Source organism: Anser anser (genome assembly GCF_964211835.1).
Source record: "Anser anser genome assembly, chromosome: 2".
NCBI classification, from domain to species: domain Eukaryota; kingdom Metazoa; phylum Chordata; class Aves; order Anseriformes; family Anatidae; genus Anser; species Anser anser.
In genome coordinates, this window is record NC_139721.1 from 26,205,135 (window position 1) to 26,232,245 (window position 27,111).

General features: G+C 38.4%; 2 protein-coding genes across 7 annotated transcripts in view; one reads left to right on the top strand and one right to left on the bottom strand.

The window, feature by feature from the left end:
- Positions 1–9,046: 9,046 nt before the first annotated feature.
- NECAB1 (N-terminal EF-hand calcium binding protein 1) overlaps positions 9,047–27,111 on the bottom strand; it is an 82,713-nt gene continuing 64,648 nt past the window's right edge. Inside the window, exon 13 of the mRNA XM_083824796.1 lies at positions 9,047–9,265. Coding sequence (XP_083680922.1) covers positions 9,198–9,265 — 68 coding nt within the window. The 3' untranslated portion in view covers positions 9,047–9,197. The remainder of the gene's footprint in view (positions 9,266–27,111) is intronic.
- On the top strand, positions 12,968–26,766 carry LOC310894557 (uncharacterized protein C8orf88). 6 transcript variants are annotated; one of them, XM_083824804.1, is made up of 7 exons: positions 12,968–13,031; positions 14,197–14,283; positions 15,314–15,406; positions 16,209–16,285; positions 20,395–20,479; positions 22,992–23,098; positions 26,360–26,766. In XM_083824804.1, the coding sequence occupies exons 3-7, from the start codon at positions 15,328–15,330 to the stop codon at positions 26,396–26,398; spliced, it is 387 nt and encodes a 128-aa protein (XP_083680930.1). In that variant the 5' UTR covers positions 12,968–13,031; positions 14,197–14,283; positions 15,314–15,327; the 3' UTR covers positions 26,399–26,766. The 6 variants fall into 6 exon arrangements, with proteins under 6 accessions (XP_083680930.1, XP_083680934.1, XP_083680933.1 ...); XM_083824808.1 differs by having other exon boundaries at positions 12,975–13,013; positions 14,193–14,283; XM_083824807.1 differs by lacking the exon at positions 12,968–13,031 and adding an exon at positions 13,065–13,169.

The following is a 27,111-nucleotide window of genomic DNA, read 5'->3' on the forward strand; positions in this document are numbered from 1 at the left end:
AAATCAGCCAGATAAGAAATTCATTATGAAGTGCTTAGAGAAGGTGCTGAAACAACCTTGGAGCCATTATTGTTGGAAACTGGGTGATGAGCAATATTTACTTTTTTTGTGGTCTTTCAAACAGTGTGTGTCTTCACACACAGAGGGAAAGACAAGGTAGCAGCTTAATACCAAATGTTAGAAAATCCCTGTAACTAACTATATGGACTTGAAAAAATAAATACGTGAGTAGCAGCAAAGATGAGTTGTTGTGTTACATCAAGCTAACTGCCTTTCAAGGCAGGGCAAAAATACTGCACTGAATGCAATATGCCCTCTAATCATCAGCAAGGCTTCTAAAAATATTTGTGAAATGTTCTTCTAAGCCAGTTTGTGAAATATAGCAGTAAAATTATTCAAAATTATCAAACTGGGGGGAGGTAGTTGGCACGTGTTTGCCACTTAGAAATACTTAATGGTCTTGTATGGTTTGTATGTTCTTCACATCATGTGTTTCATTCATGATAAAAAGCCAATACAAACTGAAAGCAAGTTGACCAGCTGGATTCAAAGTCAAATTCTTAAATTGAGAGGAAAGTACAAATAAATAAATTCCACTGCAAAATTCCATAGCAAGGAAGGAATGCTTTCTAAAATGCCTTCACCAGCATGACAGTGGGATGGGAGCACAGACCAGGCGATGAAACATATTTCTGCTTCTCTGATGTGTTACAAAAGCCCTACCTGAATCGCTATCTCCAGTTTGGGATGATGCATTTCAAGTAAGATAACAATTGATTGCTTCTAATATGGAAAACTGAAAAGGATAACTGGAGATACCGGTCTTCTCAGCCTCCTCATGCTTTTTACAAGGGAACATTCAAATAAAGACAAGGCTGCAACACACAATCGGGATAAAAAGTGGACACGGAAAAGAAATGACATAGATTGAAAAGGAGTCTTAAGTTAGACTAGAACCTTAGGCAAAACATTCTTACAGTAAGGAAAGTTAAAATGCTGTTGCGAGGCAGCCATGAAGTTATAGCAGTGCCCATTAGGAATGGGATCGATGTGCTTAATTGTACCGGGAGAGGGAAAGTCGCACCTCTCATAGCCTTGTTCCCCATCCCATTAGTTCTGAGGTACTTCTGGTAGCTTCTGATGCCTAAACCACTGACTTGTAAGTTTTGAATCAATTATTAGATTAAATTCTAGATGCATTAAATATAATTAGAAGTGGTTTTTTTTTTTTTTTTTTATACACCTTAGGTCATCATGAAAATAAAGCACTTTCGACCAAGACCCTCAGATCTGGAACCAAGTTCCAGAGGGCCAGATTGATGCAGTGCTTTTCTTGCTGTGATCAACCTGTACAGTCTTTTTCTCTGTGAAGGTCTCCTTATCAACTTATCACCCTAACAGTGAAACAGTATTTTCCCCTTAGATCATATCAGGAATTAAATAAAAAGCAATAAAACAAAGCCCAAGCTCTATTTTTTTAATGCATGAAAACTTTCTTTCCCAGAGTTGTTGAAAGTCACTGAGGATTTCATTTTCTGATTTTTGCATGTGAAAAATGTGGAGATCAGAGAATGACAAGTAATGACTGTTTGATTTGCATTAACCTTTTTTTTCTTTTTTTTTTTTCCTGAAAAAAATGTGAAACATCAAATTTACTTTGCTGGTTTGCATTTTTGGCCAAAAAAAATAGAGATTGACTGTATTTGCTCATCAGTACTCTGTCATAACATCTAAAATCCTTTCTTATTTCAATCATAGAAGAATTAAAGTGTGCAAAACAAGAGCTTCACAGAAGAGAGCCACAGCTCAGTGCCTGTGCTGGAGGGCAGGCCAGTGAAGGGCCCTTTGCCTTGTGGCCCAGGTAATCAACTGGCATCAGCTGGGCGATAGCACAGCTCAGGGACTGCAGTGGGGTGGCATTGGGGACTACAAAGGGTAACACTATAGGAAAGAAAACGTGAGTTTGTATTGAAAGCAAACTCAATTGGTTCACTCACTTGTGGAGCAAGTTGTTTGCTTTTCTGAGATTTCAAATATTTCAGTTAACCTAGCCTGTCTTCCTGCTTATTTTCTTTGTGTGATTTTGGTTTGTAATGGCAGTGTCTGAGGTTTCTCTTTCCGCCCCCAAAAAATAAAAAAAATCAGCCTTGAAGAAATGAGAACTGCTCTTCTCTTTGCAATAGAAAACTAACCATGGCATTTGGTATACTGCATAACTTTTTAAAGCTGGATGCTCGTTAAGCCCTCTCAATACCAAGGTTTCTTTTCTTTCTAATAAAGTTAAAAGTACATTTTTCTTAGCCGGGTCAGATGAAACTGTCCCCATTCCTTAGCCCTTCACTGTTGTCTGTCCCCGTGCTGTGGTTCAGCAGCAGTGCTGTACTGTCAGAGGGCTGTCAGCGATTGCACTTTAAGAACATCACCGGAGGAAAAAGCTTAGTAGAAAATAACTTTGAAACCACCTCGATTCAGATTACTTTCAGTGATTTTGTTGGCGTGGTTGACGTGCAGTTGATTGCTTGAAGATGAAGGAACAAAAGGCTGGAGGTCACGAAGGAGAGGGGAGAGAGGAATTTAATCCAATTGAAATTACTTGCAAGATTTTGTTATGGTTATTTGAGCCACCACAGAAGAATATCTAGACTCAGTTCCTTACAGCTTTAATCACAAAGGGGCTTTTTTTGGGGAACAATGATGTTATTTGTTAGCCTGATTAGCTCGCGGCTTGTCGTGTTACACTTCACTGGAAGCTAGAAAGGTCTGCTAGGGAGGTATCCCCCTGTCACTGTCTGCTTTTTATTCATCTGCAGGCATTCTCAGTTGGCTGCTTTTGGAAAAAAAAGGACATTTGGGCTAAACAGATCCTTGGTCTGGGCCTGCACAGCTGTTTTTAGGGTTCCTTTTTAACAGATTATTAGCAAGAAGTGCGTTCAGCTAAATCTCGTGAACAAACGTAGCAGCTCTTGACAGCGTAATGGGTTGGAAACTGCTGATCTGGATGATGGATCAGATGTTGTTGCAATGATTTCGTAAAATGATTATCCAGTGGCTTTATTAAGAATGCTAACTATAAACAATGGCTGAAAGACAAAACTGGATAAGAAGCATGGGTTCGTAAGGACAGTTGCATATTATGGTTTTATTCAATAAAAGTGCATCTCTTTATGGAGAAACAACGATTTATTTCAGAATAAACATAATAATAGCTCTTTGTATAGCTTTCTATCAATTTGTAATGAAATGATTGGTGTTCCAGCTTGCTTAAAGTTGAGCATGTTTCTTAGTGTTTAAAAAAAACTGGGGCAGGGACAGAGGCCTGGGGTTAGAAAAACACCTCAGAGGGCATGCTGTTTATTTCCCTTGGAATATGTACTAGGAAAAATGATGTGGCTGATGGATTTTCAAGACTGACTGGAGTAGATGCTCTGTGAGAAAGAAGTTGCTGTTAGGCTCAGGGGTCCTGGCCTGAAGACATGCAGCACGTTACCTTCGTAGTAAGACCAGGCTGAATTTCTAGTATTTCCAAAGCAATATCTTTAAATTTTCTCTGGTATTTAATGAAGTCTCTTATACATGTAATGTCCTTCTAGCTATGTTTTCAAACCTTTATTAAGGAAATTAATGTAGTTACCTAAATAGAAAATAAGCAGAGAATTTGATCTTATGCTCTTTGCCCCCCAAATTTTCCTATTTAATATTATTTTGATTTTTTTTTTGTAATGAGGTTTTCATATTTTTTGTATCATTTTCAATTTTATATCTGTAACTGATACTACTGTATGTAAAATCTACCAGTCTCAAACTCTTGAAATACTTTGAATTTTTGTCTAATTAAGGGATGCCTGTGTTCAAAGACATAAAACATAAAGCACCTTGAAGGAATGAATCTCAAATAGAATTTCTATCGAATATCAGTCTGAAAGGTATCATGCACCTCCTGAGAAGCTCTGCAAGCTTGGAGCCTCTTACCCTGAGCAGGCTGCATGGAAAGGCACCCCAAACGCCCCCCAGGTGAGCCAACAGAGAGCACGCAGGTTTTCCAGTGGGGTCTGGGTCTGTGTTTCACTGGAAATGCAATCACCGTAGGAGTCTGCCCTTCAGAAATCTGAGTTTGCTAAACTGGCATTCTTTGAATTTTTTCCCCATCAAAAAATTACTCAGCCGGCCCTAATCTGTGCTGAAGAGGGCTGTAAGAGCCTGCAGTGCTGTTTGCAGTTTGTGTGCCTTTGCTATTTAGAAGGCAGAAAATGGTCCTGTACCCTTTAACACAAATGCACACTATTGTTATTTTGATGGGAAGGCCAATGAACTGGAAAGTGTGCTTTACAAAATTATATTTAACTTTTTTCTTTCTCTAAGATTTACCTGTCTTTTATTTCTGATTTGATGCTTGTAATGTCAAACGTTAACCTTTTAGTCAAAAAAAAATAAAAATAAATCCATCACAGGTGTCTGTCTCAGGCATATTTTCTGTGCAGTTTCAGTTTAAATAGTGCAGGTTTTTCCAGGAATGTGAGCAGGGTGAAAACTCTCTATTTGTTTATGCTCAAATAAGACAACGGAGCCAGAAAATTCCAGCTATCCCTACCCGATATGTTGAAACAGTTTCACAAGATTAGTTGGCATTCTGTCCAGCATGTTTTCAACTCTCCTGAGAACGTGTGCTGAAATACGGCTGAGTTACAAGACTGAAAAATTTCCCTTGTGTTCTCAGTAGATGCTTGTTAGAAGATGCCAGCTGAAATCTCAGGAAATGTGTTTTGTACTGGACAACTCCTGCTTCCTCTGAATCGGTCAAATCAGTGCCTTCATTCCAGAGATACAAGAAATACAGAAGGCTTTCTGTAACTCCTCTTCCTCCCATACCTGAGAGAAGGAAAAGAGTGCCTCCTCCAGTGCTGTGGACTATCTCATTGACAACAAGAAGGAAGAAAAGAAATAACAAGGAGAGTCAGAATGAAGAAGTAGCCTGCATGAGGACAGTGATACAAAAGCAGATGCAGGAAGCACGATTTGTGAGAGTCAGGCCAAGGAACAGGAATAGAGGAAATCACACTATGGAAAATGAGGAAGAAATACTTGATAATTTGTTGATAACATTGATTTCTGTTTAAGCCAAGCCTTATGCAGACGGCTCCTTTTCTGTGTGTTGTATGCCTTTTGGCATAGCATCTAGTCCGTAGAGGGTTGCAGCATCCCTCCAAAGTTTTAGTACTTCCAATCCCTATCCACCTGACTTCAAAGCCAAGGATGAGGATGGAGAGACCCTGGGCTACGAGCTGGGCTTTAGTCTTTGCAACTGCCGTTGTCTGCATCAGTCTACCCGGTGTCAGCTAACAAGAGCTGGAACACCTGCAGAAGCAAGAGCCCTCCTTGAGATTCAAGTGTACTCATGATCACCACAAGTCCTCCATCAGCACCGTGTTATGTGACCGAGGGACTTGGGAACTCCTGGCAGAAGTGCCCTGAGCTTGACAGTGCCTGAGGACATCCTGTGTGTCCCAGGAAGGGGGGAGCCAATATAAATTTTGGAGTTAAACCCACCACCCAATGGCCAAAACAACTGAGGAGCAAGAGCTACAAGAGCAATCTTAATTTTGCATTTTTTAAATTATAAATTTAATAATTTAATGCCACTTTACAAAGCCATTCTATGTAATATTGTGTTTAGATTGTCTAAACTGGACACTTGGATAGAGTTAAGAAAAATTGTTAAAAGTGCATGCATGGTAAATGAAAAATCAAAGCATGCTATGAAATGGCTTAGATTTTGCCCAGAGATCTGGCTCACACACAAAAAAAAAACACAACCCATAGGGTTCTCATCACTGCAATGCATTAATCTCTTCCTAAGTTTGTGTGCTGTCAGCCTTCTTCACTAGCCCCAGCAAGGTTAATGAAACTCACCCTGTAAGCATCACTGTGTACGTACTGTCTTATACAGGGCTAGCACGAGAACTGTCCCCAAATCCATTGATTTTATTCTGATTAGAAAAACACTAAAGAGATCTTATTAACATATTGCTGAACAAAGCAGGTGCTGCAGGTTTCCAGAAAAAAATAATAAGGAGAATCTGCATTTCTATTCAAAATACTTGCAGCTTTGTTTAAAGTGCAATTTTTTTTTTCAGCAAATTAGCATGTTTTGTGACTGTTAGCGAAAAGAAGACACAAACATTACATATGGGCTTTCCTTCCCAATTAGAAAAAATATAATGTAGCAGCTGTCATTTATAGTAAAGCCTCAGATGTACAAGCACACTAATTTATTTTGAAAAGGCAGAAATGGCCCAGTCATAAGACACAACATAGTTTTGGTATTGTGCTTATAGGAGGAAGCTTAACAAGAATGCTTTTACCACATTACCAAAGTAAAAAAAAATAAAAAAAATAGAATAAATCTTTTTTCTTCATCTTTGTTTTAAAGTAAAATGCAGAAAATGTAATTGTTAAATATATTGTCATTTTCAAACCAATTTCATAAAACCAGAACAAAAAACATACTGTGCAGCCCCTTCTGTTTCAAGTTACATTACAAATGGTCTGGAGCTAAAGCGAAAGTTCACACAATTTAGTGCAATTGGCTTGAAGAAAATATACATATATATATATATATATATTTAAAGACATCCAAACTGAAAGCTTGGCATATATCTAATTTTGTGAGGGAGCAAATGAAAGCTTTCTAATCCATAGTTTTCCACCTGACGGATTACAGAAAGAATATTGCCACCTCTAATTCAGGCTTCGTCAAGTGATCTGCTGCATTTCCCTGCGGTTTCAGTGTGAAGAAGACAGAGCAGGTTAGGAGTGGAGAATTCTTATGTCACGCTTCACTGGCTGTGGATAAAGCAGTGCTGCTGTCACGAGCAGACCTAAGACTGGTGCTGCAGTGTGTGTGACACTGCCCATTTCCGAGCCAAAGAAAGAGCCCGACTGCCCCACAGCCAGCCAGCAGCGCGGTGATAAGAGCAGGAACTTCAGCCCTGACAGCCAACACACTACCACAGAGCAGTTTGTAATCCTGTTATGCCCGAAATAGCTCGTATTTTTTAATGCAGCATTAAGTGTATTGGACTGTTGCTAATGCTGATTTGATTTTTGAGAGCAGGCAAAGGAAGAAGATGATAAAATTTACAATTTAAATCTCTGAGTGTATGCTCAGAGAACAGACTGATTAACAAACAGTATTTCCTCCTTAGAAATGAGAACTTGATCTGACTTTTTGATTTCTTCTTATTTTAGTGCAATGAGTCTAAAATCCTTGTGATTGTGCCAGTTGGGGGACCACAAAAATACCGTGCTCATTCTCAGTAATGTCAAAGACTTCTGCGGTTCGTTTTGCAGACAAAGAACTTTTTCCAATCTACACACTGAACAGACTTGGGTATTCAAAAAATCAAATTAACTTTGATCCTTGTGGTGGTTGTAGGGCTTCAGTTGCAGAATAAAGTTTCTAGGCACTACTTTTACTTTTGGTGTGATTTTGATTAAACCTCTGTTTGGTTGATAGCATCAACAATGATTTTGTTTCTGGTCTGCTCCTGTGCCCTGTTTGTATTTGCTGTTTGGTGACCTCTGCCTTTCCCCCGCCTTTGTCAGAATTTAAGGAGAGCACAGTAAGCTACAGGATAAAGCCCAGAGCATCTGGGTGAGAAAAGCAACTTGGCCAGATCAACCTGCTATCCCAAGTTATGTTACCAGCCAAAATTTGATGGGTCCACTGCTATGCTGAAGTGGCAAGCTGAGGTGATTGAGCATAAGTAAACGACAAGTGTGTCGCAGCATAAATAGCACTGTTTCTGTCTTCTATTAGCTGGGTAATCCCCAGTAGGGAACGCCAAGCCCCACAAAGCATTCATTTTCCCTTAGTGCACCCCAGTACTGTTTCAGTTTTAGGCAAGACACAGGCTCACCCCCTGCTTTGTCCGTGCCCTGCTCCCAGAGGGAGTTGGAGGCATGAATTGGGAAGAGGCTGCAGGGTGCTGCAGTAGTTCTCACAGTCCTTTTCCAAGATTAGCACATATCTGCTGGATATTACACGACACATGAGTGATTCTGGAGCACAAATACAGGTGCAAAGACAGAAAGGACTGGAAAGCACTTCTGCTGTACAGTGCTTTTAAAACTCCAATACACATGTACATAGAAAAACACAGAACAAGAGATGACGTTATGTAATGCAGAAGATCAGTAAGTGCTAAAGTTACACTCTGGCTGCTGTCTGGTAGTTTGTCATTACTGTCAGATATACTCTACCACCTAGAAAAGCAGAGGGAACTGGCTTAGGACAGATACTAAACTAAAAGCTATAGAAATATTAATCTCTTGTAAATAAATTAAAACTTGAATGGCAATATATGTAAGAAACTTTATTCTGTTTCATTATAAAACAGTCCTACCCTGCATTTAGGAAAAGCTAAAAGAGGTCAGAATTCTTCCATTCCAATATTTGGTAATTTCCATTTAGCCATTTTACAAAAAATATATTTTAGGATGACAAAGCAAATTTGATTTCCAGGCAAAGGATTAATTTTCATGAATGTTATTCTTACCCTTATAAATATATACACTCATCTGAATGCATAACAGTTATGTTGGAATTGTACTTCCTATTTGGCATGTAAAGTAAAATTGTCAACAATTTTGATAACTACTTTTGCCCATATCTGTGACATAAACAGATTATCATCATCTCAGTCCTGAGAAACATGAATGCATAGTTTTAATGTGGATGAATTTTCATTCGTGCATTCGTTCATTCAATCTTAGTTGAATATTTTTAGGACCACAAATCTTTCCTACCTTTTCTTCTGCTTTTGTTAATACAAAATACGAAATAAGCAAACAATAGGTATCTTAATATTTTCTGCTTGTCTATGGATATCCTCCTACATACACAAAGGCAGTTAAGCTGTTAGGAGCAGTATAGCAGTTTTCCTTCTCAAGGATTAACAGTCCTATAGCATCTTCTTCCACATTATCCAATGCAATTATACCAAAATAAAGCTCTGCGTCTGAGATGTGCCTTCCACACGCTAGTTCCTTCAAAAGAGGCAAAGGTTAGCATCCCAAAACCAAAGGGGCAACTCTGAGAAGCGTGCAGCACCAGTGCTGGTGTGGCAGCAGCCCCTGATGCTGATGTAAAACCCCTGTGACATAGCAGATCCTGCTGGTTCCATTGGCCATTCTGCCTTTTAATTCTCCTGCCAGTAGCTTCTGGGATCCCCTCTGTGAAGCTGGAAGTGCAGGTGATTCTCAGAGCCTACAAAATAAGGTCAGCTGAAATTATGATGTTCAGTGTCTACAGTCATTGAGAATACTCAGTTCATACAGCTCTGAAGGCACCATTCAGTTTAGATTCTGTAATTAACCTCTGTGTTTCAGTACTGCCAGCTCTCAGTGATGAGAGATAAGCAAGGCAGTCTTTCCCTAAAATAATGAATGTTTAATTTTTATATATCTTTTGTATTATTATTTATAAAATTATTTTTATTTGCCCTTTGGGCATTTATTGGTATTTTTGTGGTTATTTTGATCCATGTTTTCAAGATTCTTCACATCCACAAAAATTAGAAATTTGGAAGAAAAATGTTGAGACTCTGTTACAATTAATGATCTCAGAAAATTAACTTTAAAGCAAAACACATAACTGTAATGAAAGAGAAGCATGAGAGTTGACAGAAGTGAAAGTTTTGTATGTGAAGAAAATATATTTGCATATATTAATGTGCACAGTATCATAAACATTCAAACCTCTTTTTAGTTACATGTTTAGTTACATGTTTTGTACAACTGCAGCAATAGCTTCCTCCTTTTAATTCAACAGTTCCTCTGGTCAATAAGATTAATCATCATGATTAATATTCTCAATTCTCAAATCTATGAAAAAGAAGAGAACATCATCACTATAGTAAATTGGTCAACGTCAGGAATAGGTGGGAGTAAAAAAGCGTTTGCATTCTTTCCTTGTGCTGTCGCCACAAGTCTAGCCACTAGTTCAGCTGAAGAAGTCACTTCACAAAGTAGCTGTATCACAAAAATACAACTACAATCTTCTATATGCACACACATACATATACACACGTCTTGCAGTGTTTTTTCTACAGACTGACAAATAAAGCATATAACACTGGAAATAATGTTTTTTTCCTTTGTGCTGAATTTACTTTGAAAGTGGTTTTAGAAATAAAAATCTCACCCAAACAAGTAATGCTAAATAAATCAGTTACATATGCAAATAAACTGATTGCACTTGGCTGCACAACTGATTGACAAATTACACTGAAAATGTCTTTTTAAACTTGCAGCTACAAGTCTGCCTCCAGGCTAGCCCAAGAGTCCTTTCATTTTAGCACAAAGACATTACTTTGCTACTACCTGCCATCCATTTGGAAACTAAAATACAATTACATGCTCATTTAGATATGCAATTGCTCATTTTTACACGTGCAATATGGATATTGTCTTTCATAAATGTTTTATGTTTTCTTGAACTGTATCTACTAGAGGGAGTAAGTGCGACTGTGTGATGCAGCCTTCACGAGCACAAACATTAAAAAAAGAAATAATCTCTTCTATTAGTTCACCAAGTAGAAGCTAAATATTTTTTTCTTTATATGTGGATTTTGCTCACACATCAATACAAGCTTTATTCTATCTATTTTTATTCTATTTTTTTTATCCTATTCTATTCTATTCTATTCAATTTTTATTTTATTCTATCTATTTTGCTATATATAATTAATTTCTCATGAATAAATCTGGCATTGTTTCTTCAAATTAATCACTGTGTATATCGGATATTTGAGAGAACAATGGATAATCAACAAGTAATGTAAGACCATAACATCAAAGGAAGTAGAAATTTCTACTAGGGTGGAACCAGCACCAGGAAAACTGGGAGGGAGTGGACAAAGTGGAAAAAGAAAACATTAGCTTATGCTTTCAGTTTCCACAGTCAGGAGCAGGATGCTCTCTAGTCACAGGCAAAGTATGACAGCAGGTTGCTGGGCTCTACAAAATGGCTGTGGTCCAGTGCTCCCTCTCTGCCTGTGGCAGAATGCTGGAAAGCTGGTCGCACTGCTACTGCTGGTATTGCCAAGTCACGGGTGGCAGCGTGTGAGGTGATAACTGTTCCTGCTGGGATGGTCAGTGCCTCAAAACAGCCATTACCAGCCCTAATATTCCCATCTTCCCAGCAGGACCAGGAGCAACAAGCTTTCAAAATAGCTGGCGCACACAACTTCTTTCCACTTCATGCCCTATTTCTGCTCCTGCCTGTTCTCCTTCTATTATACATTGACAGCAGCAGCACAGCCTACAGCCCCTGTGAAATATACATGTAAGGTCTTTACTTTTTAATTCATCCTTAGCGTATTTAACCCTGCAAAAATACTGGAAGGATATGTGAGACTACATCACTGTACATGTATCATTTTGATACATCAACCACAAGAAAAATTGTGCTGATTGTGTGGGAATCTGTTTTGCAGTGCTTGACACACTTCTTACAAAAGCACAACAGCCCTGTGAGAAACTGTGCCTTCGTCTTGGTTGCCTCATTGATTTTTCTGTCAGGAGCTGTTCTGGAGTAGCAGCAGATATTTAATATTTATTTGTACGTACATATTAGTAATTAGTGCTGATTTAGCTAAGGGAGATGGTTGACATGAGAAAGGAAGTAACTGTTTTACATGACAGTCTTGGGAGAATAGATGGCATGGGTCAGAAGAAACGTCTGCGTATAATACACTTGGGAGAAATGACTTCAAGTCATATCAACATGGCAGCACGTGGGTTAGCATCAGTGTAAGAATGAGACGGTGCACTGTGCACCAGGAAACGAGCTGGAAGATGGTGTGTTATGAGACAAGACTCCAAGTACACAACATCTTTATCTATCAGACGCTACTTCAGGGCCAGTATCCAATTCCGCACACCTGATTTCAGAAACACAAAATTCAGAGGTTGCAGCAAAGAAAAACCAAGATGCTTGGTGAAACAAACAAAACAAACAAAATAAGTCTTTATATATAAAAACTAAGATTTTTAAGTCTTAACAATGGATATTAGTAATTGAATGACTATTTAATTTATTGAAATACCTATATATACCTATATACCTGCTATATATGTAATGAAGTTGTATACTCAATGTCACCTATTCTGAATCTCTGGAGTCAGTAAGTGTTATGTTATATATATACACACATATATTTTATATATGTGTATATATATATATATATAAAGAATAAAAAAAGGATTTTTAATTAAGATTGTGTACTTAAGTAACAAATAAAGTGACTACCTGGAATGGAGGAAATTAACATCAGTGAATTTTAGTCTGCCTCCTTGGTAGTTAGCAGGCCTTATCCACTGTTGCTGTTGATCACAGACTGCAACAAAAATATATTTACATTTCAAAACCGTGCAGGACACCGTCACTTGTGTGCCTGAGAAGCTGGTGGCAGTTCCCTAGAGCCCAGTACCTGTGTGAGGAGCTGGTACCTTTGGGCAGGTTGGCACGGGCAATTTCCAGGCTCACAAAACACCTGCCTGCTTTCTCCAGCCTCTGGATTTTCCTTTTCTTTCTGGATGGCTGTAGTTAGGGAGGATGAGTCACTTATTTTCTCCTTATTTCTACTGTTAACCTGTAATATCTGAAGAATGAGAACTCTATTTTGTAGGAGGGATGAGTGACTTGAGCAGCAAACAGACTGCGTTTTTGAACGAGTGGGACACCTCATTAGCTGCCAGCACACCAAGGCAGCACCATGTGAAGAAACCCTTTCTGTTCAGCCACACCCAGACACCGACTGACCCCAAACCTTGCTTTTTATGGCCACCACGGCAACCTGGCCAGAAGCCAGGCTGGGGAGCACACCCCCCCCTCCCTCCCACCCGAGGCCGGAGCCTTGCCCCCTGACCGGCCTCGGGCCACCGTTCAACGGCCGGCGGCGACCCCGCCCCCGGCTGTGGCACAGCCGCCGCCCCGAGGGAGCGCCGTGGGGCCAGGGGAGCTGCCTGAGGCGAGGGGCGAGGGGAGCCGCTCCGGGGGGCGGCCACAGCCCGGCTGGGCACCCCCTGGGGTCCGCGGCCCGAAGGGGAGCCGGGGAGGGGGATGGCGGCTGGGCTAGGCTGGGGCAGGCTGAGGTGGTGCTGCGATGGTGGGTGACAGCGTGGATCTCGGGGGGCTGTGGGGTCAGGCTGAAACAGGGAGCCCCTCTGGGCAAGGGGGGTGATCTCTGTTCTGTACTCGTGTGCCCACCTCGGGGCTTGGGGGACTTTTTTATAAGAGTTGTATTAGTGCTCTTTCAGGGAACCATTGACCCATACTGTCCCTGTGGAGTCCTAGTGAGCTCGTTGCTGAGAATGCCCAGCTTCCTCAGATGCTCAAAAAATAATCACACAGAAATCCTGCCAGACCTTACTGCTTCTGCAGAGGGCTTCCTCGCTGCTGGGCCTTCCTCTCAGGAGGTGAAAAAAAAAATAAACTTTTGAGAAGCAATGTGGGCTTAGCAAGGGGAAGGCCTGGGGCTGCAGCAGGTGCCCCTGTAGTGATGGCCTCTCCTGGAGGCAGTTTGTTTCTCAGCTACTAAAGCTATTTTTTCACCACTTTCTTGATTTTATTAAGATATTGTATTACTAGGATAATTACTGTGATATTCTGTAAATCCAGATCAGGCTAGATGATTTGTTGAGAGCTCATCTAGCCTCCTCCTTCTACTGAAAGGACTTAAAAAGGAGGATGTGGAACTATTTCAATACCGTAATGGATTTCACCCTTTCCCAAACTTACTTCTCTCATTTTTTTTCTTCTTTGCCTGCTTTGGGAGTATGTGGCTTCCTAGACATAGTCCTCTTTGAAATCTGGGAGCAGAGATGAGGGGGAGGAGGAGAATTGTGTTGTTTTGTCATCACTACAAGTCATCTTGTTTCTATCTACAGGAGAAAGCTGAAAAAATACAGGTTTCCTTCATTGGAGAAGCTACCCAGCCTCTTACACGTTTTTTGCTGTTCTGAAAAAGTGTATGCATGTCATTTACAACCAGGATATGGAGGAAAGCTTGTATTTTTTTCATCTTCTGATGCAGCAAATATTACTGTATTGCTTTATGTGGAAATGTAGTCTCTAGTATAAATGTAGTTTAAATAAGCGTTCCTAATCTGGAGAAAATGAAATTTATCTTCCAGGTCAGTAGTCTCAGTTCATTCACCTGCAGGAATTTTCCTTGTTGCTTTGACTACAGCTTTCAAGCCCTTCTTTTTTAAGTTGAGAAGGTAGGGAAAACAGGGAATCAGATCTGTTTTTTTTTTTTTTTTTCCCCTCGTTTCAGTTTGACTATTTTAATTCAGATAGTAACTGACAGTTGGTTTGCTAGATCTGGATTCAAATTGTTTATGTTGGAAAACTCACTTGAAAATAGTAAAAGTTCAGTGTTCAAAAGATTGTAACGTACTAAATGAACAGTTTATTTATTTATTTGTTTTTTTTTATAATGCAGAGACCATATGAAATGAGAGGGAACACTGACTGATTCATATTTTAAATAACCTAACTTTTATCTTGTTCCATATCAGAATTGGATAATATCTCTGTAGTTTCCATTCTTGAACTTTATAGTTTCCTTTGAATCTTTTTTGTTGTTGTTTTTGCAATTCTTCCTTTGTGTTATAAAGTCTTTGAAAAAAAATGAATTTCAGTATTGTTACTATTGTGCTGGTTGTTGTTTCAGTGGCAAGGAGAAGGACTAAGCACTAGTTATGAGTAGCCATTTATTTACAGTGGCGAACTTCAGTGGCTTTTGGTGTTTCTGTAGCCGTAAAATTTAGTGGGAAGATGCAAATCTGTATTAATTTAACTAAACCAGACAATAAAAAACAATTATGGAAGTACATGTATGTACATATAAAGAACATACAGCCAGCAGACTGTAAGGGGAAGACCAGTGCTAATTAATTTACCCCCGTTTTGATTAAGGTAACTGTTAGAAAATGCCTTTGTTTCCATCATGTATCCCCATCTCCTTCTGCCATACCTACAAAAAATCTTATTGAGAAGCAGCTAGGGCAGCTCAGTCGGAGGGAAAAATAAGGGAAATGTCTGATTATGTCTTTGCAAATTTTATCCAACTTACTTTGTCATCTAAGAAAGATTCTGTTAGGACTTGCTTTTCTTTCCTGACTGATTGTTTAATAAATAGTATATGCTCTTGTCACATGTGACTAACAAATGATAGACTATTCTTCTAACTTAACATCCATATGTGAAGCTGAATACTTTGTGTTGATTTCTGCTGCTTTTTTAAAGTGTGACGCTTCAAAATGCTAAAGGGAGCTAAAAGGTTTGTTGGTAAATCCCTTCAGCCAGCACGACCTGTGCGTCATTTGCCTTCAAAACAAGGTGAGTAACTCACAAAGCCAAAACTCTTATTTAAGGAAATAAGAAGGGTGTGTAAGGTTTCTTGTCTTTTTTATTTATTTATTTAATTATTTTTATTGCTTTGTTCACACTACAGTGATGCATAACTGTTGTGCTCTGTGTTGGTCTCACTACATCACCTCTGTGATAAAATCTGATTTTAAACTACATCAGGTTTATGCAGAACTCTTCTTGGTGTTACTCTTATAGTTTGGCATCTGAATTTCTAGGATACTTCAGGAAGCTCAGTCAGTCTTACCTATTAGATTTAGATTTCTTGGGTTAGTTGACTCCTACTGTTGAAAACAATAAATACACGTAAGTTAACAAATGGATTGTTTAATTCTATTGCAAATACAAAGTACTGCACCATACCATTGTTATCTAGCCTTCATACAAGTTTTTTTTTTCTGATAAAGACCACGTGGTATTTATATAAGATGTATGTATTATATATATTTTTTTTAATTCTCTGTTTATGCCTCTTTGATATTATTCATTACAGCTATTACTAAGTTAGAAATCTTTGGTAGCTAGAGAAACAATGCCAGCATTGCTGATGTGGACAGAAGCTGTGACATCATAAACTTACTTTGTGTTCAAGTTCATGGAAGAAATGGAAAGTTCTATTACGATGTTCACAGAGCTTTTAACTTGTGAATAGATGCCTGTATAATCGCTTTGCAGTTGGGTTTCAGTAACGTTCTGCTGGCAGGTATCACAAAAATAATGTAGAGTCTAGTTAGAGTATTTTTATCTTAATGTTTTCTTTTATCTTCACCAGCATCAACAATTACTTTCGAGTTTCAGACTGAGTTACCTAGCAACAGTCAAGTATGTTTGCAGAGTAAGGTTGACTGGGTGAGTACTGAGTAAATACTAAATGATGAAGTTGATGAAAGAGTCTGTTCTGGAGTACCATAAATTGGAGGTCAGCTGATCCTTTATGTCAGCAAATGAAAAGGACGGGGTATTTCCCCAACTAGCAATGTCCTTGAATCTGTATGTTATAAACTAAAATCATTAGAAGTGTTTACAAAGAACTGAGGCTTTGAGGAGTGCCTCGATATTTGTGTAGTACCTAAAAAATACATCTTACAAATTACTTATGTAAGAGTCTTTTGAAAGTCTGTGTGGCTTTTGTTTCATCTTCACTGAATTTAAGAGAGAGCTCTTTTAAAGTACACAGATTCAGTCTTTCTTCACTCTGTGTAAAAAACAGTACTAGAAATATATGTACATATGAGTTAGCACAGGCAGAAATCAATTTGAGGCAGCAAACTCAGAAAACTAGGTATTTAAATTGTGTGTGTGTTCTAAGTTCAGTTTCGTTGGCTGTGCCGGACTGGGCTGTAAATGGGTTTAGCATTCAAAAAACAGAAGAGCTCTAGTGCTTTACTGCCGCCAAATACTTGGTTTTAGGCATCTTACAAAATGTCTTTCAAACATGAAATTTGTTGTAGCTGTTTTCTGCAAGCTGAAGTTCATAGTATTCCACCTGCAGTGCTTAAAGTTCTATAGTCTGAATTTGATTTTCTGTTGATTCTGCTTTGAATGTCCCTCAGAACATACTGGAAGTTTTGAATTTATTTTTTTTTTGGTAACGCCAAGTATCTGTTCCTTCATCTTTTGTTTTAGTGTGAGTTTAATAATCCTATTGTCCTTTTATGTATTGTATGAAGCTTCTGGAATCTGCCTTTGACTTTCTCTTTTCTTTCCTTTTTTCTGGGGTGTGTGTTAAGGTGTTGGCAGCCTATCCTATGAACTCTACAATTACTACTGCTACATATTTATCTTTGATCACAGGGAGGGAAATGAACAGTTATACTTGTCTCTTGAGCAGTGTGGATGTAGGAGAACAAACATTTAGAATAGTCCTGGGGGCTGCAGTGCAGTAGTACTGAATTTCAGTTTCATTAGTATTTGGCTACATGTAGCTACATATTGCATTTCTTTGATGATGGTAGAGTTTTTTTTGTTCTTTAATTTTAGCCTTTTCTCCAGCATAAGATACTGAGAAGGCTTTTAAATAATGCTCACTGTCAGCTGTTTTGTAGGTACTTCCAAATACTAGCTGATTAGTAAGTACTCTGTGAACTTGTTGCTTTTAGTTGACAGGCAGCACTAGCCTAGAGGCTGGCATAGCAGCCTCACAGAGTATTTTTCTTAGAAAGGACTGTGTAGTAGCCAGTTCTGAAGATACCAAGACCTGAATCTGATGACCCATTAAAGCATGATTGCATGCAAATTGGTGTCTTGCCAAACATTCTCCTGTGTTTTAAAAAACATCAGTGATCATCTGAGAAAGCTGTATGTTGTTATGCATTTGCTCTTTGGCTGCTGGTATGGTGAGATGTGATTCCCATTCCTAGAGCAAAATACATATTTCACTTCAAGAACCTGTTCTTCAAAATTATAATTGTATTAAAGCTGGTTTAAATCTTACTGCCTCTTTGGCAGGATAGTAGTAGTGCTCTGACTGTGCAGTCATAAATCTTTAATTTTCTTTATCCCTTTTCACCCTTCCCCCAGTGCATTTCCTTTTGCACAAGATAAAGGAGCACACCGCAAGGTACAAAGCAGGAATACGTTGATGTAACACTTCATATTACTAAATGGTCTTAAGTAGTACTGACCTGCTAAATATCAAAGAATAAATATTCAAGTTGGCGTAGAGTAGCATACAGGAAAATTAGGTTAGCTTTGGAAGGCTTGGTGAAACATGAAGTAAAAAACAAAGCAGATTGTATTTGCCGCTAACATTGATAGATTTTAGAAAAATAAACTGTAGAAATAAAATAAGCCAGCTCTGACAAATGAGGTACCTGAAGCAGTGAAGGAACTAGGAAGAATATGGCGACAGAATTCCCCAAGCTGCTTTACTCAGGGGTATTTTATGTGAATGCTTAAAGCTGTTTAGATACCTGCCAGGAAAACAAACAAACAAAAAAACCACATCATTATGGCACATCAGAAAGGTTAACATTAACTCTGAGTAATCTAAAGAATAGTGAATTATGCCATCCAAGGAACTTATTATAGCCTAGAAAAATAGAGAAGATCTACTGCTGATAATGAGCTAGAAAAATAGAGAAGATCTACTGCTGATAATGAGCACAGTGACAGTGCTTGTGTAGAAGGTATTAGCCTTGATTCTAGGCAATTTCCAGTCAGTTTTCTAGTACAGAAGACATTTTATTAGTAAGACGTTAGCAATTTTTCTGCTTTACGAGGATTAACAGAATAAAACTGGTAGTTTCCACGCTGTTCTGTACTCAATTTATGAGTAGTCAGAACAGGTAACTGTGAATGAACTGATTTAAATTTAACAACAAAAAAATTTAGTTGAGACTTGTAGCCTGTGGTAAATGTCCAGGTATTCATGTGTCACAGTGCATGTAGTATAGAAGTTTGGGCCTTCTCTACGGGTGCTGCTTGCAACAGATACTAGCTGTGAAACTGCCTTTTGCTTTCGTACAGTTTTATCAGACAAACTGATGTTCAGTGGGTGGCAGTGTCTGAGCATCTGGATGGGACTTCTTCTGGATCTTGTACAGTGAATAAAGCAAAGAATTCTTTTTATTCCTTTATGGTATGCAAATAATTTTTAAAGAAAAGATCTGGAGAGTGTTGAGTCCACTACCTCATATCTACTGGAGGTAGAGGAAAAAAAGGCTTGAAAAGCCTCCAACAGTCAGTATCAGTTCTAACTTGCTACTCCTTAAATACCGTTTTAAAATGATGCTGAGCTTCAGAAAGACATGCACTGCTCAAGGGGTATTCTTTATAGATGAATTCCATTCTTCAGAGATGTATTTCAGATGAGAACATGTTTGGGAGTGTTCTTGTGAGTGATACTCAAATATTTAAGTTTTGGGTTGAAAACCAAAAATACTATAAATCTCGATATTATAAAGCAGTTGGCAGAGTGATGTGAGGGGAGCGTGGTGCAGGAAGAAATACAAATTTGTTGTGGTGACGTCTCACGCATTGTTGTTAATTATGCATGCTTTTTTCTTGTATTAACACATTCCTTGAGAATGTATTAATACTCTTTCCTTTATTGTACTTGGGAAGGAGCTTCTTAATATCTAAGACTTGCCAAGACTGGTTGAATATTACAAATCAGTTAGAATTAGCAGTATGTCTCTCTATTAACTTATTCATCTGAAATTCCTAGATGTTTCAGATGTGTTTTTTTTTTCCCCCAGAAATTTTAGACAAATCAGGAAAAGATAACTGTCAACCACAGAAATGGGAGTATGAGTAGAGTGGTGATAAGCTGATATGCTAGAAATATTTTGCCATTTCACAATTCCTAGTCTCTGACTGCACTGCAGTCAGCACACCGTGAAAGCTAGGTAGTGCAGTTAAGGCACAAATGTTGACTGTTATCTCTGTCCAGAAAATGAGATTTGCTTTTGACAAATGTAGGTGTTGGAGAGAATGTGAAAGAATGTGTGTGTCCTTATTTGTGTGTAACCAATAGTAACAAATGTCCTACGGGTTCACGTGAAACCTCTCAGGCATTTTACATTAACACTATTCCTATTTACAGTTCTTTTCTGTGTATGGACAAGACCGTCATCTTTCATCCATTGGCTGTTATTAATAACTACAGTTCTGACCATGGTTTAATTTGTGCAAGTCTGTTTCCATAAAGAGGATAGTTATGAAATTATGAAAAGTAAAACAAAACAAACAAAACAACAACACCTGAATCCTCCTTTTTTTTCTTTTTTTTTTTTTTTTTAATGTTCACAGAAAGTGTAAAAGGTCTAAGATCTTGGCAGCTTGTAAAAGAAAAAAAATATTAGAATGCTAAAACTCTGCTATAACTTCTTTTAACTAAGAAACCCAGAAACATATATCCTCATTTTAATATCTTCAACAACAAGCTTCGTAACTTGTTTGTGAAATATATTCAAAAAAAAAAAAAAGTTTACATAACTTTTTCTTTCCTGTTTTAGTTATCTGAAATGACTGAAATGAAGATCTTAACTCAAAATACGATGCCTCGTCAACCAAACCAGCATGAGTTAGAGACAAAAAAAGGTAAAATATTGCAAGCAGATCATTGTCAGATTTGTATTTTCTGGGTGGAAGATAAAGGAACTTTGCTGCATATTATTTTTTTCGGATTTGAGAGTTTGTCTTCCTTCTATACCACAATATGTGAATGTTATGAAACTTGACTGTTTTTCATGTGACATTCCAGAGTAAGTGTAAAACTTGGCCATAACTGAGGTGGGAACCCTCCACTGGTAGACTTGCTTGTGTATAAAGATGTGTCTGGGCAATGTTTTGTGAGTTCCTGTCTTGTAAAAATTGAGTGTAAACATTTTTTCATGCAAGTCCTGGTTTTGTATAAGTTGCTTGTGTGTGTGGAAGTACAGGCCTGATCTGCATCCTCTGACCTTGCAGGGGGTCAGTCCTCTGCTGTTGCAGCAGTCATGGCATACAATCTTTAAGATTATTGCATGCAGGTAATTTAAGAATTTAAGAGTTTGGCTTCTTCCTGCTCTTACTGCAGTGCTTCTGAAGTACTAATATTCTGATGGCTAGAAATCACTTTCTTCCATGATTTAGTCCCTTCGAGTTTGTTCTTTTGTCAACACTGTCCTTAAGGTTTGTTCCTCTTGCTTTCAGAGTGACTCTTTTCTTTCTGTACTGCTTGTCATTCAGTAGTCATAAAACATATATTTTTTTTTCTTGGTCACGGTTTGGTAGGATAAAGCCAAACATTTACTTTTTTTTTACATTAAGTAATATTCTTAGATTCCAAAATTATTCTCACAGCTGTCCTCTGCACCATTTGCTGCTTAATTCTTCATTCTTAAACATACCACAGGAACTGAGATAGTGATCCATATTAGGTCATCAATTCACTGAGATAATTTTTTCTGTGAATGTATGCACATAAACAGGCATCTAAATTCGTCACCTGTAATCTACAATCCTTCAACCCGGAGACTTAGTTTGTTCTGTTGCTCTTAAGAATTTAAAGAATTACGTTAAATTTTACTGAGTCTTTCTTGTATTTCCTCAGTCTGAGTTTATTGTCAACCAGGTTCTTGAACTGTAATTCTCCACTGATGTGTGTTCCTGACTTGAAGGTAAAGTTATTTCTTTTGATCCTGGTAAATAACATTACCTGCTCTTTAGATCTAACTTGAATCATGGAATCATAAAATCATAAATTATCCCAGGTTGGAAGTGACCCACCAGGATCATCGAGCCCAACTCCTGTCACTGTCCCCAGAGAGCAGAGCTCAGCGCCTGCCCCTCCGCTCCCCTCGTGAGGGAGCTGCAGGCCGCCGTGAGGCCTCCCCTCAGCCTGCTCTGCTCTGGGCTGAGCAAACCAAGGGACCTCAGCTGCTCTTCTTAAATCTTCGCCTCCAGAACTTTCACCATCTTTGTAGCCCTCCTTTGGATGCTCTTTAATAGCTTTATATTCTTATATTGTGGTACCCGAGACCGTACAGTTCTGTGCTGGACTTTGCAACTTCTGTCTGTTGGTGCAGGCTTTCTGATCCTTTCCTGTTGATTTTGCTTGTGTGTAGAGACTATTTTGTTTTACAAAATCTTAATTTGTTTCTCATCAGATCCTGGTCTTTATAAGCCATCACTTTTTCAATCTTTTGTTAATTGTCATCCATTCTTTCAGCGTAACACAACTTTAGAGGTCGTCTTGTTCAGCTACTGCCTATAAATGTCTCCTCATTTCTTTTTTCTTTTTTTTTTTTTCCCCTCTCCTGCATCACAGTGTGTAATTTCCACTGGAACTCAATTTTTACAGAGTTTTACATCTTAGCTGTACCTATAGTTGTCACCTAGGACAAGAAGTGAAGTTTGTCCATTTCTTGCCTCATTTCTTTCTTTTTCTGCTCTTTTTAAAGAGTATCTGCTTAAAAAATGGACCATGGGTAGATATACCTGAGGCTGTGCTAGAGATAGTGCTACAGACTCGAGTTCTAACATGCTCATTCTAAGCAAAGCCCTTAACTGTTGTTGAGTCTGTAAAACTCTCAGAACTATTTCACTGGTACAAATTTGTTTGCCAGTTTATGTATGGCAGATTTCATATTTTTTTTTTAGTTGTTGAAAGACAACCATGTAAAAGCTCCAAGAAGAGAGTGACTCGTTTTTTTTTACGTGTCTCACAGAAACATTGGCCACTTTGGTGTAAGTTACAAAGAGACTTATGGAGATTGTCTTCTAGGGCTTAAAGGCCAACTTGTGGTTAATTATAACAAGCTATAGGGAGTCTGTCTGTAGCATAAAATTGGGTTCACTTTTTTTTGTTCATTTGTATTAAAGCAACAAACCTTTATTAGCTTGGAGTAGTCCTCCTGATTAACTAAGGCAATTTAATAGAATTAAGAGTGAGATGCTCTGTAATTTACTACAGATGTCCAGTGTCAGACTTAAATTAATACTGCTTTTAGTACTGATTTTTACATGCATACAGCATTTCCACCCTTTTAATAAAAAGCCAGATCAGTTATCTGAATTCCAAACTTGAATGCATTAAACATCAACATTGAACTTAATTATGTATTCACAGAAAGGATCAAATACAGCAGAGATTTCCTTCTGGAGCTGTCAAGTGTTTCACTCTCTCAGAAGAAGCCAGAGTTTCTGCCAGATCATCCAATTGTACTTGAAAAACCAGTAAGTGTGTTTTTCCAGTTAAATGAAGTTATGAAAAAACAGTCGTGGAGGTTTTCACTAGCCATTTCTTATCTTATTAAGTCTTATCTTACTGTTTGCAAGGTCTGCTTTTAAACTTTTTACTCTGCGTTGTGTTGTATGCGTGTAAGCCCCACCTGCATATGCCAGTTTATCATACAGATAAAAATAACTGCGTTCTCTGATTCTACTCTGCTGCAAATGGGGATGTAAATTATAAACCATTATTAGCCTGGATTTTGTTACGTAACAGCATGAAGTGTATCACTTAGGTATCATTCTTGGTGTCTTCAGCACAAGCTATGGGTAGATGAACAGGAAGCCAAAGTGACATGGTAATAAGCATTTATGACATTCTGTATAAACGTTTTTTCATTATCCTGTTTTTATAATTTTGATGTGCTATTTTAATAGAAAACTCTTTTCAACTTGTAGTTATTAGAAATATTGATATGTAGAAATATTGATACTGTCTTTCTTTAGTTGGTCCTTTTCTTTTATTCTGAAACAGCCAAGTCGTCTTCAGATCCTGGTTTCTGGTGGTCTCCATGTACAATGTTAAGACTTTAGGTGTCAAGGCAGTTGCTATTGCAGCTACATTTTGTCTTTTTTTTCCCTCCTTTTGCCTGACATAGCACATACCGGTAATTGTTCTCCTTGTAAAGTATTTTATTTTTTGTGGGTGTTTGTTGTACAGTTTTCCTATGTACATTGTATACAGTGTCACTAGTCTGGGTCAGAATTTTCTTTTTCCCCCTTCAATTTCATTTAAGGAAGTGGTCTAGGCATTAAATAAATCTTGTTAGAATTCCTGTTGCCATATACTGAAATAATTTTTTGATGCATGTGCCCTACCCAACTAGTCACTTTCTATTAAAAATTTTGAAGTACTTGGGGATGTGAAGTTGTTCTGTATGGGAATCCAGGTATAAGAACCTGAACAGAACAGAAGCTGAACTTATTTGAGGAATACCTTTACTCTGCCTGTTGTGAGTTAAACACCAGTTGGCAGTAAAACATCGCACAGCTGCTTGCTCACTGCTTCCCAGTGAAATGGGAAGGGCAAAAGAATTGGAAGGGAAAAAGTGAGAAAATTCATGGGTTGAGATAAAGGCAGTTTGCTATGTAAAGCCAAAGCTGCGAGCACAAACAAAACAAAGAATTTATTCACTACTTCCCATCAGCAGGCAGATGTTTAGCTATTTCCAGGAAAGGGCTTCTTCATGCATAATGGTTATTTAGGAAGACAGACGCCATCGCTCTGAATGTGTCCGTCCATGTACCTGTGCCCCTCTCCTACCAGCCTTGCTGAACGTGACATCATATGGTAGGGAATATCCCTTTGGCCAGGTTGGGGCTCTTGTGCTGGATGAGCCCTCTGCCAACTTCTTGTGCGCCCTCAGCATACTTGTGGGGTGGCAGGGTGAAAAACAGAGGGCCATGACAGTGTGTAAGCATTGCTCAGCAATAGCTTTAACAACCACGTGCGTTAAATGTGTTTGGTCACAAATCCAAACCAGCACTGTACCAGCTACTATGAAGAAAGTTGACTCTCTCCCAGCCAAAACCAGTACGTCTGTCAGCTAATAGATCCTACTTGCAGGTTTCAGAGGTTAGTGTGAAAAGGTGCACGCTGAACTTTAAAAATGAGGAGTAATAAAACACGTTTCAAAATTAGAAGAAAAAAATAAGCAAACATTTTATGGGACAGGCAAAGAACTGCATTATTTCCTCTTCTGTGTCGACTGCTTCTATTGATAAACAGTGATAAGACTTTCATGAAATACAAAATTGATTTTTCAGCATGGAAATAGAAGAGACTTTGGTCTGATCAGAGTGTGGGAATCATTGGTGTGAAGACCCCCTTAAAACAGTGACACTGAATAAGCAATTTTTCTATCCAAGAGGGGATTTATCTCAAATAAGAATACTCAGAGCCCAATATCCCATAAACAGATTGAGCCTGTTAAAGATTTTTCTTATGGCTTCTTAAAATGTATGAATGGGAGAAAAGCATTTCATACTTCTCGACCACGTAATCTGAGAAAGTACCTGGAATTGAAGAAGTAAAGATAAATTCAAAACTATTTTAGCCAGTAAAGTGAAGGAATTTAGTCAGTGATTTCAGGCTCCTTCTCATGCAAAAGAAAGCTGTGTGAAAGCTGTCTCTCACTTTAGATCTTACAGAATGTCTAAGTCTAAATATTTGTATTTTTAAGTTCCCATTAGTTTAAAAAAAATAAAATCTTACTCATAGCATTTGTGATTTCTAGAAGGATAGGAGAGATACAGACTGATTTTAAGGACATCCTGTAAAGGAGTGCACTGCAAGACAATTTACTTAAGCTGAACAGTAAATGGTGTTCAATTATTTCATTATCCGTCTTTGGCCCTCTTCACTTGAGTTTCCTTCATGCAGCAGACCCTGTCATTACATGCGAAAATTCCCTAGTGTTGATTAATCCCACAGCACCCATTTTTCTACATAGAAACCAGAGGGATCGATGAGATGCATGTATAAATTAAAAAAATGTTTAAAAGGGGCAGAAGGAGCCCTCCGAGTACCTGATGAAAAACATGCAATACTGCAGCATGTCAGTAGCTTGTATTTCAGGAGCCCGTGGCTATCAAGAGTTTCCTGCTGAATTGAATAGTTAAATGGCTTTTACCCATCTTAAAACTTTTGGCTCTGAGGTCGTGACTGAAGTATATGCCCATTTATAAGTGAAGGCCATAATTACAGATGGAGGAAGCTTCCTAGAGTGACTTTTACAAGGGAGATGTGTTGTTACAGTTTGTTACCTGTGGGTTGCGTTTGTCCCTAAAGGCACTGTCTTTTTTTGAGAAATAGGATCAGCCCTACATGTACATAGCTCAGCATCTGAGCTGTATTGACATTACTGTGTTGACAAATTATGCCAGGAAGATTTCAGATCAAGTCTCCACTGCTAATGGAAGTAGAACAGTTTGAATGCCCCACCCCTGGAATTGTTCGTGGCCAGGCTGGATGGGGCCCTGGGCAACCTGATCTAGTGGGAGGTGTTCCTGCCCGTGGCAGGGAAGTTGGAATTAGGTGATCTTTAAGATCCTTTCCAATCTAAGCCATTCTATGAATTAATCTGAAAAATACCAAGTTGTTAAATGTACATGGGGTAGAAAAGGCTTATGAAAGTCGACTCATGGAAACTTGGCTGAAATGATCTCTTATTGCTGAAGTAACTTGAGGGTTTGTTTGTCTTGCAGGAAAACAGCAACCCTCTTGTTGACGTATGCAAGAAGTGACAGGTAGTTTGGAAGATGAGAAATCTTGTCAGTGAAGGAGCTGCATACAATGTAGAAATTCAAGATTCTTAAAGGTGCCTAGAGATGAAAAGGGGACCTTACAAAATCTGTGGAAATGCCTGTTCCTATCTGTAATTCCCAGAATGCTCTAAAAGGCAAACTACTTTGTAGTACCTGAGATGGTAATACAGTTGCAGTGAAAATAAATTATTTTACAATTTGGTGCGACAGAATTTTTTTTTCTGCATTTGTGTTATGCGGCTATATGGTTTGTCTGACCATAAACTTTAAACCAGTACTTGACTGAGGCTTCTTGCTTGCTCTTGACTTCCTTTCTTACCAGTAATAATGGAACAACAAATACTGCGTTATATCTCATATGTGTTAGGATATGTAGCTTTCTTTCTTTTTTTTTTTTGTCAGAACTTCACTTGCTTTCACTCTTCACTTGAAATCTCCCTCTTGACAGAGGACATGCCTTACTATTCTGTGGATGCACACAGTCTTTCAAGGTACACAGTATCTTGTTGCTAAGAGTTTACCTAAAATGAGAACTCTTCTTACCACAGGTCAGAACAGGGGAACTGTCTAAGCATTGTGTTTCTTGAAGCTCGTTGTAAATAATTGCCCAGTGTTCTTGACTTTTCAAAGAGGAAGCAATGGGTACCATTGAGGAACAAGACAGGTTTTCATCACTTGTGTCAGTAAAGTGC